The following is a 13,278-nucleotide window of genomic DNA, read 5'->3' as shown; positions in this document are numbered from 1 at the left end:
ACTCTTTGTGATCCTATGGAATGTGGTCCACGAGGTTCTTCTGTCCTTGGAATTCTCCAGGCAAGAATACTGTAGTGGGTTGCCATGCCCTCCTCCAGGAGACCTTCTTGACCCAGGGGTCGAACCTGCATCTCCTGGGCTCCTGCATTGTAGGCGAATTCTTTACCACTGAGGCAATGGGGAAGCCTAAAGGGGATTATTTAATCTCAAAAATAAGGTAATGATTGGAGTGAAGATGTGATTGTCCTTTGTATATTCTGACATGTGTAGCACAAGTTCTATATTCAGAATCTGTCAATATTTAACTTATAATTGAAAATAACTATATCAGGTTGGCATTAGGCTACAGTGAGTTTCATTGTCATAGCAAGTAAACCTTGTGGTTGTAGCTGGCAAGTTCATTAAGCATCACAGTGCACATCTAACCACCAAAAGTTAACATAATTTTAAACTGGAAATAGAAATATAGCTCTGGACAGCAAAAGCTAGGTTTGATATTTAAAACAAAAGATTGGAGTCCTGATCATACAGCTGGAGTATCTTAAAGTGGTGTGTATTCTAAGATGAGTGGGAAGAATAGAAATTATGATAAGTCTCCTATACATGAACCTTCAAGTTGCGAACTTTCAAAGATGCGACCAGGAAGCTTACTAATAAGGACCTGTTGGAATGGGAGACCCAGAGGAGGGACAAAGAGAGGCTAGAGGAAAAAGAAGCAACTGAAGAATCAAAGAGATTCACGGTGCAGAAAATGGCAAGGGAATTTTCTTTATTTGAGGAGGCATTGTTAGTTTTTGAGGCATAGGACCAAAATGTAGAATGGTACATAAAGGTTGCAGCAGCCATTCAGAATGCAATCCAATGATACTGTGTCATCTATGATGAGAAAAAAAGAGCTGTTACCCAGGGCTTTCCTGGTGGCTCAGACAGTAAAGAATCTGCCTGCAACGTGAGAGACCTGAGTTTGATCCCTGGGTTGGGAAGATACCCTGGAAGAGGGCATGACAGCCCACTCCAGTATTCTTGCCTGGAGAGTCTTATGGACAGAGGAGCCTGGCAGGCTATAGTCCCTGAGGGTGGCAAAGAGTTGGATACAACTGAGCGACTAAGCACAGCATAGCACCCAGACACCACTGGATCATTTGTTCGAAGAGAGTAGATAGATTTGAATTCAGCAAGGAACCAGAACCCATACTAGCAAAGTCAGGGGTGAGTGATATTGCAGCTTGCCCCCCATCTTCTATTGCTGACAGTCCTTCAGCTCTACCATCTCCCACCCCACTCCCTCTTCCAGTCAATAACTCTTCTTGCCTGTTCACTTGATGCCAGCCTGTGTGTGCCAGCTATTGCAATGTACTACTGTATTTTTCAAAGTACTGTACTGTGAGATAAAAAAAGAAACACTTTTTATTTTTTGTGTTTGCTTTTTAATATATTATTTGTGAGAAAAGTGCATGTACTGAAGTCGCTCAGTTGTGTCTGACTCTTTGTGACCCCGTGGACTGTACAGTCCATGGAATTCTCCAGGCAAGAATACTGGAGTGGGTAGCCTTTCCCTTCTCCAGGGGATCTTCCCAACCCAGGGAACAACCCTGGTCTCCTGCATTGTGGGTGGTTTCTTTGCCAGTTGAGTCACAATGGAAGCCCCATGAAAAAAGTTTTATAAACCTATTATAGTACAGTACTATATAGCTGATTGTGTTAGTTGAGTACCTAGGCTAACTTTGTTGGATTTACGAACAGATTGGACTTACAAATAAACTCTCAGAATGGAACTTCTTCATATGTAGGGGACCTACTATCTATCATACAAGGAATTAAAGAAAGAGAGAGTATCCAGTTTAGAGAAGAGAGAACTCTTGAGAGATTTGATAGTCTTTCCTAGGATCTAGAAGGCTATCATGGAAATAGCAGAAACATAGACCTGCTTCCACACATAGAAATGTTCAGAAATGAAATAGTTACAAAGAAATCAAATTCCTGTAATAGGGGTGTTCACACAAGGCCATTTGATGGAGACATTGTGAAGTGTTTTTTAAATCTGACTCAAGACCTATTTGAGAGTCATGAAGTGAAACCAGCTTACTAGATCATTATAGCATTTTTTCTCTTTACAGAGAATAAATAAGAAATATTCATGTTCTCAGCCTGCAGGAAAGCTTATTATTTCATAAAACTTTTGTTACACAAACACACCACACACACACACATGCATGGACATGAATTGTGTTCTAGGTTTCAGTTTAAAGTAATTTCTTCTTGTGAATTGCAGTCCTAAAAATAAAGCGTGAAAGTCAGTGTTCTAGTTGTCATCTTTCTAATTCCCAGAAGAAAATCAGGAACCAGACACATCTGAGCTGACATCCCAGTCACAAATCTTTCCTTTAACCTCTTTATGACTAAGTTCCCCATTTGAAAAAGTGGAGAAAATCATGACAGCTATCTCTGGAGTTTATACACACATACACACATAATATTTTTTAAAGATATATCTAAGTGCTTAATGCTTTTTAAAGATTAGGTCATCATTTCTGCACTTAACTTCTTTGAAATGACTTTGAAGAAAATCAGAGGTTATTAGGAATTTCCTGGCGGTCCTGAAGTGTTTAGGACTTGGCACTTTCACTGTTGGGGCCCAGGTTCGATACTTGGTGTGGGAATTAAAATCCTGCAAGCCACATGTCATGGCCAGAAAAGAAAAAGGAAGAAGGAAAGAAAGGAGGAAAAGACAATCAGGGGTTCTTGAGGGTTTTTAAAGACTCATTCCTTGTTTTCTTCTGTCACTGACCCTGACATGTACAGACAGGTGGCCTTGATAAGATAAATAAATTAGGACAGTGTCCTTGGGAACTGGTTGCAGGGGTGGGGAAGGGTAACAGAGCATGTGTTCAGCAATTTAATACAATAACAGGATTCATTCCCAGACACCCAGATGTAGCTCTCTGGGATTCTGCGATGACTTTGGAGGGAAAAGGACTCCTTCCATTTTTTTTCAATGGCTCTTTTGCGACTGTTAACTTTGGCTGTTGGTGTCTCCCCAGCTGGGACATTCATGTTATCAGAGAATTGGCCCCTCGTGTGTAAGCCCCATTGTGTGACCAAGGCTGCTGTGTGGGTTCTGTACCATTGGTGTTTATTGCTGTTTGGGTAACAGGAAGAAACCTGGTACTTTTGTACTGTTCAAACACTCATCCTATTCATGGCCACTGTTTATGCCAAAAGAAAATGTTCTCACAGAGAGACCAATAATTTAGAAAATATTTGAACAGGAGGTTGAATAGTTTCTATTGGAGTCTTTATTAGTGATCTTGATTTCTGAATACAATGGGACTCTGTTAGAAAATGTTTTCTGCCATGGATTTGGTTTATTGCAAGCCAAATCTTGTTCCCCATGTACAGAATAAAATCTCTATTGCCACAAGACAAAAAGCTTGTAATATGGATGATTCTTATTACCAGCTTCTGGGACAATAGGAAGATTTGTAATCAAATAATATATATTTATATTATATATATTTTTATATATTTGCATTGATATATAAATATTTATATATTAAATAATTTATATATCAAATAAATATATAAATATATTTAAATAAATATATAAATAAATAAATATATAAATATTTATATATCAAAGCAAATATATAAAAATATATATAATATAAATATATATTATTTGATTACAAGTACTCTTGCCTGGAAAATCCCATGGATGGAGGAGCCTGGTGGGCCGCAGTCCATGGGGTCACTAAGAGTCGGACACGACTAAGCACCTTCACTTTCACTTTTCACTTTCATGCATTGGAGAAGGAAATGGCAACCCACTCCAGTGTTCTTGCCTGGAGAATCCCAGGGACGGTGGAGCCTGGTGGGCTGCCGTCTATGGGGGTCACACAGAGTTAGACACAACTGAAGCGACTTAGCAGCAGCAGCAGCAGCAACATATTAATATATAATGTAATATAATTAGATTACAAATCTTCCTATTGTCCCAGAAGTTGGGGATATGTATATATGTGTGTGTGTGTGTGTGTGTGTGTGTATATATCACTCATTGGGAATAAGAATATATATATATAGCATTCATTGTAGAAAATGAACAAACTAAATAAAACATGAGATGTCATTGCAGATATTTTAGAAAGTACAAAGGTGGTACTATTCATTACCCTTAAACATTTAGACACTTTCCAAGTTAGGATACTGAATTGGGTAGATATGAAAGAATTTAGACTCTTAGGACTATCTGAAAGTTTGTTAGCTGGTGACTTGTCTCTACTACTTTTCATTAAAGTAGTACAGTAAGTGATACATAAGAATGTATTTCCTATTTGAGGTCACAGAGTGACTGAAATGCCAACCAGAAATACAGCTATATTTCTAGAAATAAGAACCAAGGGAAGGAGCCTCAGAGAACAAAGGTCATCAGAAAGTGACCATCAAACTCTGGGAAGAAAAGAACCAGAGAAAAAACTCTATATTCTGTGTATAAGTTCCCTAAGATTGTGTACTTGTGCAGAAACAAACAAAAAATCTGAAAGCCGTATGATTTGAGATCTGAGCTCACCAAAGACATAGTTGGTTTTTGGTCCAACCTAAATTTTGCTAGACAAAACATCAACTAGCCTCAGAACAACGTAAAATAATTGTAAAATAATTCAGAATATTCACAATACAAGGTTCCCAGTGTCCAGGATAAAATCCCAAATCATCTGACATATAAAAAGCTAAATAAAATGGAAGATTTTTCTTGAGGAAGTGAAGAGCAGCAGATGAAAAACTACCCAGATATGAGTTTATTAAAGACTTCAAAGCAGTTTTTTTTCCCCTTGTCTTTTTCTTTTCTAACATTTATTATATTATTATTTACTTTATAATATTGTATTGGTTTTGCCAGTTTTCAATATTTGTAATTGATACAAATGAACTAAATATAGAAAATTTCAACAAATAAGTAGAAAATATTTTTAAAAGAAAATATTTAGAATGGAAAAATATAGTCTCTAAAATGAAATATTGAGAAGGAAGTCTTACTGGCAGAAAGAAGATGTCAAAGGATAAATTCAGGAAGTTTCAAGACAGATTAATAGAGATAATATTATTCAATTTGAAGAAATTGAGAGGAAAAAATTAATGAATAAAATTGTCAATTGACTTGAAAAAATAAAATAAAATAAAGTAGTACAACTGAGGAAGACTCACTTCTTTGAAATGTTATTTATGGCTATATAATAAGCTATAAGTCCTCAAAGTCAAGCATGCTTTATCTCTATAACAACTTTATCTATAAATTAATGTCTAGAAGTTTGTACCTCTTAATCCCCTTAACCTATTTTGCTCTTCCTCAACTCCTAGCTTAGCAACCACTAGCTTGTTTTCTCTGTCTATGACTCTTTCTGTTTTGTGCTTATTGTTTGGTTTTTCTTGGATTCTGCATATAATTAAAGTCATATGCTGTTTGTCTTTCTCTGTCTGGCTTATTTCACTTATCTAAGCCCAGCCATGTTGTTGCAAATGGCAAGACTTCATTCTTCTTTTAAGGTACATGTGTGTGGCAGAGAGGGAAGTGGGATTTCAATGTATTTTACTTTGCTAAAGTAAAATTGGCCATAAATGAGCCTATTTCTTTCTTTCTTTCTTTTTTTTTTTTGGTGTCGACAAATTTGTTTAAATATATAACATATATATACACTCACACACACAGTCACAGGCCAGCGTGACAAATACCTTTCCCCGCCTGGGAAAGGGTGCCATCATACTCTAGGCTCCTGGAGACTCTCCAGAAGGAGCCCAGGCCTGGCAGTCTTCACAGGTGACACCCAACGCGGGGCGGGGGCATTTTATTAGACAAGTGGGAAAGGATGGGCTGCACCTTAGGTGTACTGTCGGGCACCTCACACAGGCCCAGAACTCTGCTGCACCTGCTTCAGCAGCTCCTCATCCTGCATAGACAACTCTGTCAACTTCTTGCCCATCCGGTCATGGATGCCCAGGTCCTTGGAGACACACCGGTCCAGGCACACGGGCTTGCCCTCGGACAGCTCTGCTTCCTTGTAGTGGGGAGGCATGCACTTCCGGGGGGAGGCACTGGTCATTCTGTTGTACATGTCGGCCATCATCTCTGCTCTGGCTCTGCGGCCAGCTAGTCCCTGAGTGGGTCCATCTTAGCCCTGCGCCCTGGAAGAGATCTCCTGCGGGCTTCCTAGTTCAGTGCGTGTGGCTAGAGCAGGGCGGAAGCACGTGGGGAGCGGCCGGAGGGAAGTCCCGCCAAATCAGCCTATTTCTATAAAAAGCAATAAATACTTCGGACCCCCTACATTCCTTTATACCTTCTATATTCAGAAGATGTAGTTATCCTTTTAGTGAACAGTACTTCTTAGAAGGGATTCTTCAGATTGCCTAATGGATGGCTGCTTGACATATCCAGAGATATAACTTAATAACTTTAGTCCTGCTTTTGACATGAACTAATCATTGCCCTCCTTGAGGTTCTCTTTCATACAGTTAAGTTCTCTCTACCCATTTCTGATAAGGGTTTTTGTAGTGGTCATTATCTCAGATTGGGGCAGATTTTCTCTGAGATAGCTTGCCTCTCTGAGGTGATCTAAAGGGAAATCAAAAAGTTTGAAAAGTAATAGTCTCATGTGAAAAAGGAAAGAGGAAGACAGAATTAGATGAACCGAAAAGCTTTACTTTGCAGTGCTGAAAAATTTGTGGTTATTCAGTGGCTTTAGGACTCATATTAAGTATGTTTCACCCCTCCATTATTCAATGATCTCTAAAATGAAACCCACCAAAGCAGCTTTCATTGGAGTTAACTATTTCCAGAATATATATAAACAATCATAGAAGAGTTCTGAGAAGTATATTGGGAATCAAATAAAAACATCTGAATTTATCAGTATATTTTGATAAGAATTTTTATTTAATATTTATCCCTTTAAAGTTGAGGAAGATGTAGGGCAAGCTAAGAACTGCACCCCATAAAGCACAAGCCAGTCTATTTTTTAAAAGTATAAAGAAAAGCAGATACATATAAATATTCTGAAACATATGAAACAAAAATGAGGCTAATGACTCAACATTTTTGATACTTAACAGTGGGTTGACTTAGTTTTAGTTCCAGGCACGGGCAAAGGTTCAAATTGAAACTCATTTTATTCAAACTGGTTTTCCCACCATCTTTAGTTACATCGTGACTGAACTCCCACCACTTTGCCTCAAATACCAAACATTTTGCCAATACTTTTACTGGATTAAAGAAAGAGCTGAAGTAAACATGTTGTGATATCCCCAAAGAACACGTATCTTTTTTTCACTAGTTCCCTGTATTTTCTAGAGTCTTTCACTAATGTGAGACTGAACTCAAACAAGACCACATCTTTGCCGCCAGCTATTTTTGTAGAGAAATCATCTGTAAAGGACAGACACACTCAGTTCATTGCCCAGCCAACTTCCAACTAAGTCCAAACCCATTTAGCTGCAAATCCAATATCATTATTTTGTACAAAATGTCTAGCCACTTTCCTTTAGACTACTATCCTTAAACTTTGTGCAATCCAAGGAATGCCTGTTTATCTGTCATATAAAGGAAGGAAATGGCTTCATCTTGTCTGAGAACCCTAAGATATCCTAGAAAACCTTCTAGATCTACTATGCAGTGATGCTGATAGATTAAAGCCATGAACTTTTCTTCCTCTCACAGTAATATTTTAAGGTTTATGGAAACCATGTAAAACAAACTAGATTTGTTCCCATAATCTCAGACCTCTGGGCTTAGTTATTGATTTGTAAAAAACCTACTTACACAGGAAAACTTAAAATGTGGCTGTTACCAAAATACTTTGGAGAATATTAATTTTTGCCTCGAGAGTATCTTAAAATTACCTCATTCCCCACTACTGGTACCCACTTCTATCCTAGTGTGAACTGTTTCTTCACAGTGGAAGGACTTATATTCTTTTTTCCATCTCTTTTGCATAGCATCAACTGATTCAAACCGACCATGGTTCTTTAAAAAAAAAAGAGAGAGATACAGTCGATTGACAATGTTTCAAGTGTAAAGTGATTCCAGCAAAGTGATTCAGTTATAGGTATATTTAACTATTCAGATATATGTTCTTTTCAGACTCTTTTCCATTATAGGTTATTATAAGAAATTGAATATAGCCTCCTGTGCTATACAGTAAGTACTTGTTGCTTATTTTATATATAGTAGTGTGCATCTGTTAATACCAAACTTGTAGTTTATCCCTCCTCCCCACCTTTTTCTCTTTGGTAATCGTGTTTGTTTTCTATGCCTATGAGTCTGTTTCTGTTTTGTAAATAAGTTCATTTGTATCATTTTATTAGATTCCACATGTAAGTAATTTCATATCTTTGTCTTTGATGTTCTTTGCTTATTGTAATAATCTCTAAGTCCATCCATGTGGCTGCAAATAATGTTCTTTTATTTTTTATGGTCAAGTAATATTCCATCATATATATATGTATGCATGTGGTTGTATGTGTATACCATATCTTCTTTATCCATTCACCTGTTGATGGACATTTAGTTTGCTTCCATGTCTTAACTATTGTAAATAGTGCTGAAATGAACACTGAGCTGCATGTATCTTTGATTTAGAGTCCTTTTCCAGATATATGCCCAGAAGTGGGAATGATGGATCATATAGTAACTCTATTTTTAGTTTTTTAAGGGAACCTCCATACCCATGGTTCTTTTTTCCCTCAACTGTGGCTTAGTTCCCCAAGGATGCCATCAAACAGTTACTCTAAAGGTTTCCACATTTGAGTTGTTCTCAGGCAAGAGTCTCAGGCTAAAGGTAAAGGACACAGGAACAAAGAGATCCCAGGATGGTTGGTGTGCTTGATTGAAAAGAAGGAATCCTACTTTGTGCCAGAAATTACTGTTTATGCTTGGAACACAATAAGTGCTATGGTAAGTTATTAGCAATGCATTTCAGTTAAGACCAAAGGCTTGGTCATAATTACCAAAAAAATCACAGAGATTTGTAAAAAGAGCACAGAATACTTTGGATAATTCTGATAGTTTATCATACTATTCCAAATAAAATTAATCTGTGAAGCAAACATGACACACAGGATTCAATCAGTGATCAGTTATAATTATTTTCTGTGTGTGGTCTTGGAATGTAAGAAATAGGATTCTGCCAGTAGCATGTCATTTCCTGCCCAGTTATGCCCAAAAAGCCAAGTGAGTTTATGTGTTCGTAGAAGAGTATGAGTTTGGTCTGATAATGAGCTTTAGTTTAAGATTGGCGACCAATTATGTAAAGCTGTTCCCGTCTAAATAAGCATCTTGGAGATTATTACATTACTTAAAAGCGAAGTGCTGTAATATGCTGATTTCACAGTATTGAATCCTGCCAAAAGTTGGAGACATTGTACAGTGTTCCTATTGGGCTGTTTACAGCCTAGAGCTTGTCTGCTTCAGTCCTTATCTGTATCATGACCACAGTGTTACATAGGTACTAGTTGTCTCTGTATTCAAGATACAGAGATATACCTTGCATTAAGATAAAATATCAGAGGAGATATCATGGAAGGGCTTTATATATAAATATATATATGAAGGTAAGGGTGAGTGGGAGGTGGACTGGGAGGACGGGAGTGTTCCCTAGTCACGTCAATTCACACTTTAAATACATAAAAAAATCATCTAAGAAATAGTCTGATCATTGCTTTAATTAGTCCCTGGTTCAAGAGTATCTGTCCTGAGACTAAGCATTTGCTATGGACCACTTACATGGCAATCAGAGTGGTAAAACCATCATGTCTATCAATCAATCACATTATCTTTCAGTATATTATTTTGCTGATCAGATTGTGAAAAGTCATATTTATTCAAAGAAGTAATTCAGACAAAAGGAAATATAACCAAAATGATATAATGTGGGTGAATTTCAAGGAAATATTAGAGCTATCCTATTGACATTTTCATAAAAGGGACAAAGAGAGACTGTGTTACACTTGAAATGTCCCAAGAAGAAAAGTATTCTAAAAAGAAAAGTCAATGAAAATACTGCAAAGAAAATTCAACAATAGATTGCCTAATTAGCTATCAAGAGTATGTTGTAAACACTGCCTTCCTAATCCCCAAAACATTTGGTATAGGAATATAATAAACAATCAAGCAGTATAATTATTTAATGAGGTAAAAGCATGAAATAATATAGATAGCAGTTGCCAAAAATCTTCAGTAAATAAAAATCTATTTGACAACTTTTGAAACTGATTTCATTGCAGTGCAGAATGATGGAAAAGGAAAGGGTCAATACCAATAATCAGTACTGTTGTACATGGGGAGGTTGAGATAGGCACATTGCATTTTCTCTCCCAGCATGAACAAATCAGAGCAAATGGAATAATTTACCAACAATACAAATCATTGAAATTCAAGTTGCTCTCAAATCCAGAGATTCTTTCCACAGTATCTACCTGAAAGATTGAAAGCTGAGTTGGTTATTTGAAATGATTTAGCTATTTGACACCAAATATCTAGGAACAGGTACACAGATAAGAACTAAAATTCTGTCAGTGGACCCACAGGAAAGGTGATTCCAAGGCTACTTTACCAGCTAATGTATATATTCAGGTTTTCTTATTTTTAGATGACTAAATATAAAAAGAGAATTCTACTTCCTACTTTTCAAGTAGAAGGAAAAAGCAACACAGGAATATGCATCCTGAAGCAAATAAACTTCCTTAGCCCAATCTCAAAAATGACCTTAGTCACCATCAAATATTAGGCACACTGCGGTGAAGGAGAAATCAGAGTAGGAAGACAGAGCGTTTTAAATTAATTAAGCAAAAACAAAAGGCTTAATTTTGCAAATCTTGCAAAAATATATGACAACATGGACACATTGCTAGACCTCCCAGAGCCCAGGAAGAGGTGCCCAGAAACTTATGTTTCATTAGTTTCATAGTAAATTCACCTGCACTCTTTGTCCTTTGGATTTATGCCCTTTAAAAGTTCCTTTATATTAGGGTGAGCATTGTTATATTCTGTCTATTCACTGAGAAAGTGAAGGAAATAAAATATGCATGAAAAGTGGGATAGGGATGAAAGACAGTTAAACTTTCATCATCCACATTGTGAAATTAATGAAAATATCTGAAATTGAAAAAATCAAGAAAAAGCAGCATAAACATGTTACTTTTTTAAATGGAGGGAAATAAGCTATAAAAAAGTTGGAAATGGTTGTCACAGGGATAGAGTAAATGATAAAGAATGGGACATAGAAATATTTTTTGTGAGAAGCCTTGTCCAATATTTAAAAACAAAATTAAAAAATTTTAAATATACTTAAATGGATCCCAAAGAAAGACAATGCCAAAGAATGCTCAAACTACCACACAATTGCACTCATCTCACACGCTAGTAATGCTCAAAATTCTCCAAGCCAGGCTTCAGCAATACGTGAACCGTGAACTTCCAGATGTTCAAGCTGGTTTTAGAAAAGGCAGAGGAACCAGAGATCAAATTGCCAATATCCGCTGGATCATGGAAAAAGCAAGAGAGTTCCAGAAAAACATCTATTTCTGTTTTATTGACTATGCCAAAGCCTTTGACTGTGTGGATCACAATAAACTGTGGAAAATTCTGAAAGAGATGGGAATACCAGACCACCTGACCTGCCTCTTGAGAAATCTGTATGCAGGCGAGGAAGCAACAGTTAGAACTGGACATGGAACAGCAGACTGGTTCCAAATAGGAAAAGGAGTATGTCAAGGCTGTATATTGTCACCCTGCATAACTTACATGCAGAGTACATCATGAGAAATGCTGGGCTGGAAGAAGCACAAGCTGGAATCAAGACTGTCAGGAGAAATACCAATAACTTCAGATATGCAGATGATACCACCCTTATGGCAGAAAGTGAAGAGGAACTAAAAAGCCTCTTGATGAAAGTGAAAGAGAGAATGAAAGAGTTGGCTTAAAGCTCAAACATTCAGAAAACGAAGATCATGGCATCTGGTCCCATCACTTCATGGGAAATAGATGGGGAAACAGTGGAAACAGTGTCAGACTTCATTTTGGGGGGCTCCAAAATCACTGCAGATGGTGATTGTAGCCATGAAATTAAAAGATGCTTACTCCTTGGAAGGAAAGTTATGACCAACCTAGATAGCATATTCAAAAGCAGAGACATTACTTTGCCAACTAAGGTCCGTCTAGTCAAGGCTATGGTTTTCCAGTGGTCATGTATGGATGTGAGAGTTGAATTGTGAAGAAAGCTGAGCACTGAAGACTTGATGCTTTTGAAGTGTGTGTTGGAGAAGACTCCTGAGAATCCCTTATACTGCAAGGAGATCCAACCAGTCCATCCTAAAGGAGACCAGTCCTGGGTGTTCATTGGAAGGACTGATGCTGAAGCTGAAGCTCCAATACTTTGGCCGCCTCATGCAAAGAGCTGACTCATTGGAAAAAACCCTGATGCTGGGTGGGATTGGGGGCAGGAGGAGAAGGGGACAGCAGAGGATGAAATGGTTGGATGGCATCACCGACTCGATAGACATGAGTTTGAGTGAACTCTGGGAGTTGGTGATGGACAAGGAGGCCTGGTGTGCATCTATTCTTGGGGTTGCAAAGAGTCAGACACGACTGAGCAACTAAACTGAACTGAAGTGGTATCTTACAATGCATTTTGTTCTTCACCTTGTCTTTTCACTTACTATACCTTGAAGTGTTTTTTTTTTAGAGCAGTACAGATAAATCTACATCTTTTTCTTAATGACTGTCTAATCAGCTATTTTATTGATAAAATGTAACTTATTTAACCAAGCTGATACTAATGCACATTCAGTTTGGTATCAGATTTTTTAAATTATAGAACCTTAGTGGCAAATCTTTATGGCATATTTTTACTTGTATATATTTAGAATAAATAGCTAATAGTGCATTTTTAAACGACTGTTTGAAAAGGGTTTTATATTTTGCATTTTTTTAATACATTTTTTATTTTGGACTAGTTTTTTAAAAATAAAAATGTGGATGTGTATAGACAATTCTCATATACTACATAACTCATATATTGCACATTAACATCTTACATTAGTGTGGTCTATTTTATATTAATGAACAAATGTTGATAGATTAAATTAACTAAAGTGCAAACGTTATTCAGACTTCCGTAGTTTTTAACTAATGTCCTTTTTCTATTTCAAGATGTATGTTTTTTGGTATTTATCCTGCTTTTTTTGTTGTTGTTGTTTGTTTGTTTGTTTTATCAGTTGCTGGTCTGTGGC

The 13,278-nt window shown here is 37.1% G+C and overlaps 1 protein-coding gene across 1 annotated transcript; it reads right to left on the bottom strand.

The window, feature by feature from the left end:
- Positions 1-5,897: 5,897 nt before the first annotated feature.
- On the bottom strand, positions 5,898-6,166 carry LOC128053548 (mitochondrial import inner membrane translocase subunit Tim10-like). The gene is given in 2 exon segments (XM_052646072.1): positions 5,898-6,127; positions 6,130-6,166. Coding segments are annotated over 2 exon segments (267 nt in total).
- Positions 6,167-13,278: the final 7,112 nt, after the last annotated feature.

This window comes from Budorcas taxicolor, chromosome 9, assembly GCF_023091745.1.
Source record: "Budorcas taxicolor isolate Tak-1 chromosome 9, Takin1.1, whole genome shotgun sequence".
Classification (NCBI taxonomy): domain Eukaryota; kingdom Metazoa; phylum Chordata; class Mammalia; order Artiodactyla; family Bovidae; genus Budorcas; species Budorcas taxicolor.
This window is presented reverse-complemented; position numbering and strand designations above follow the sequence as displayed.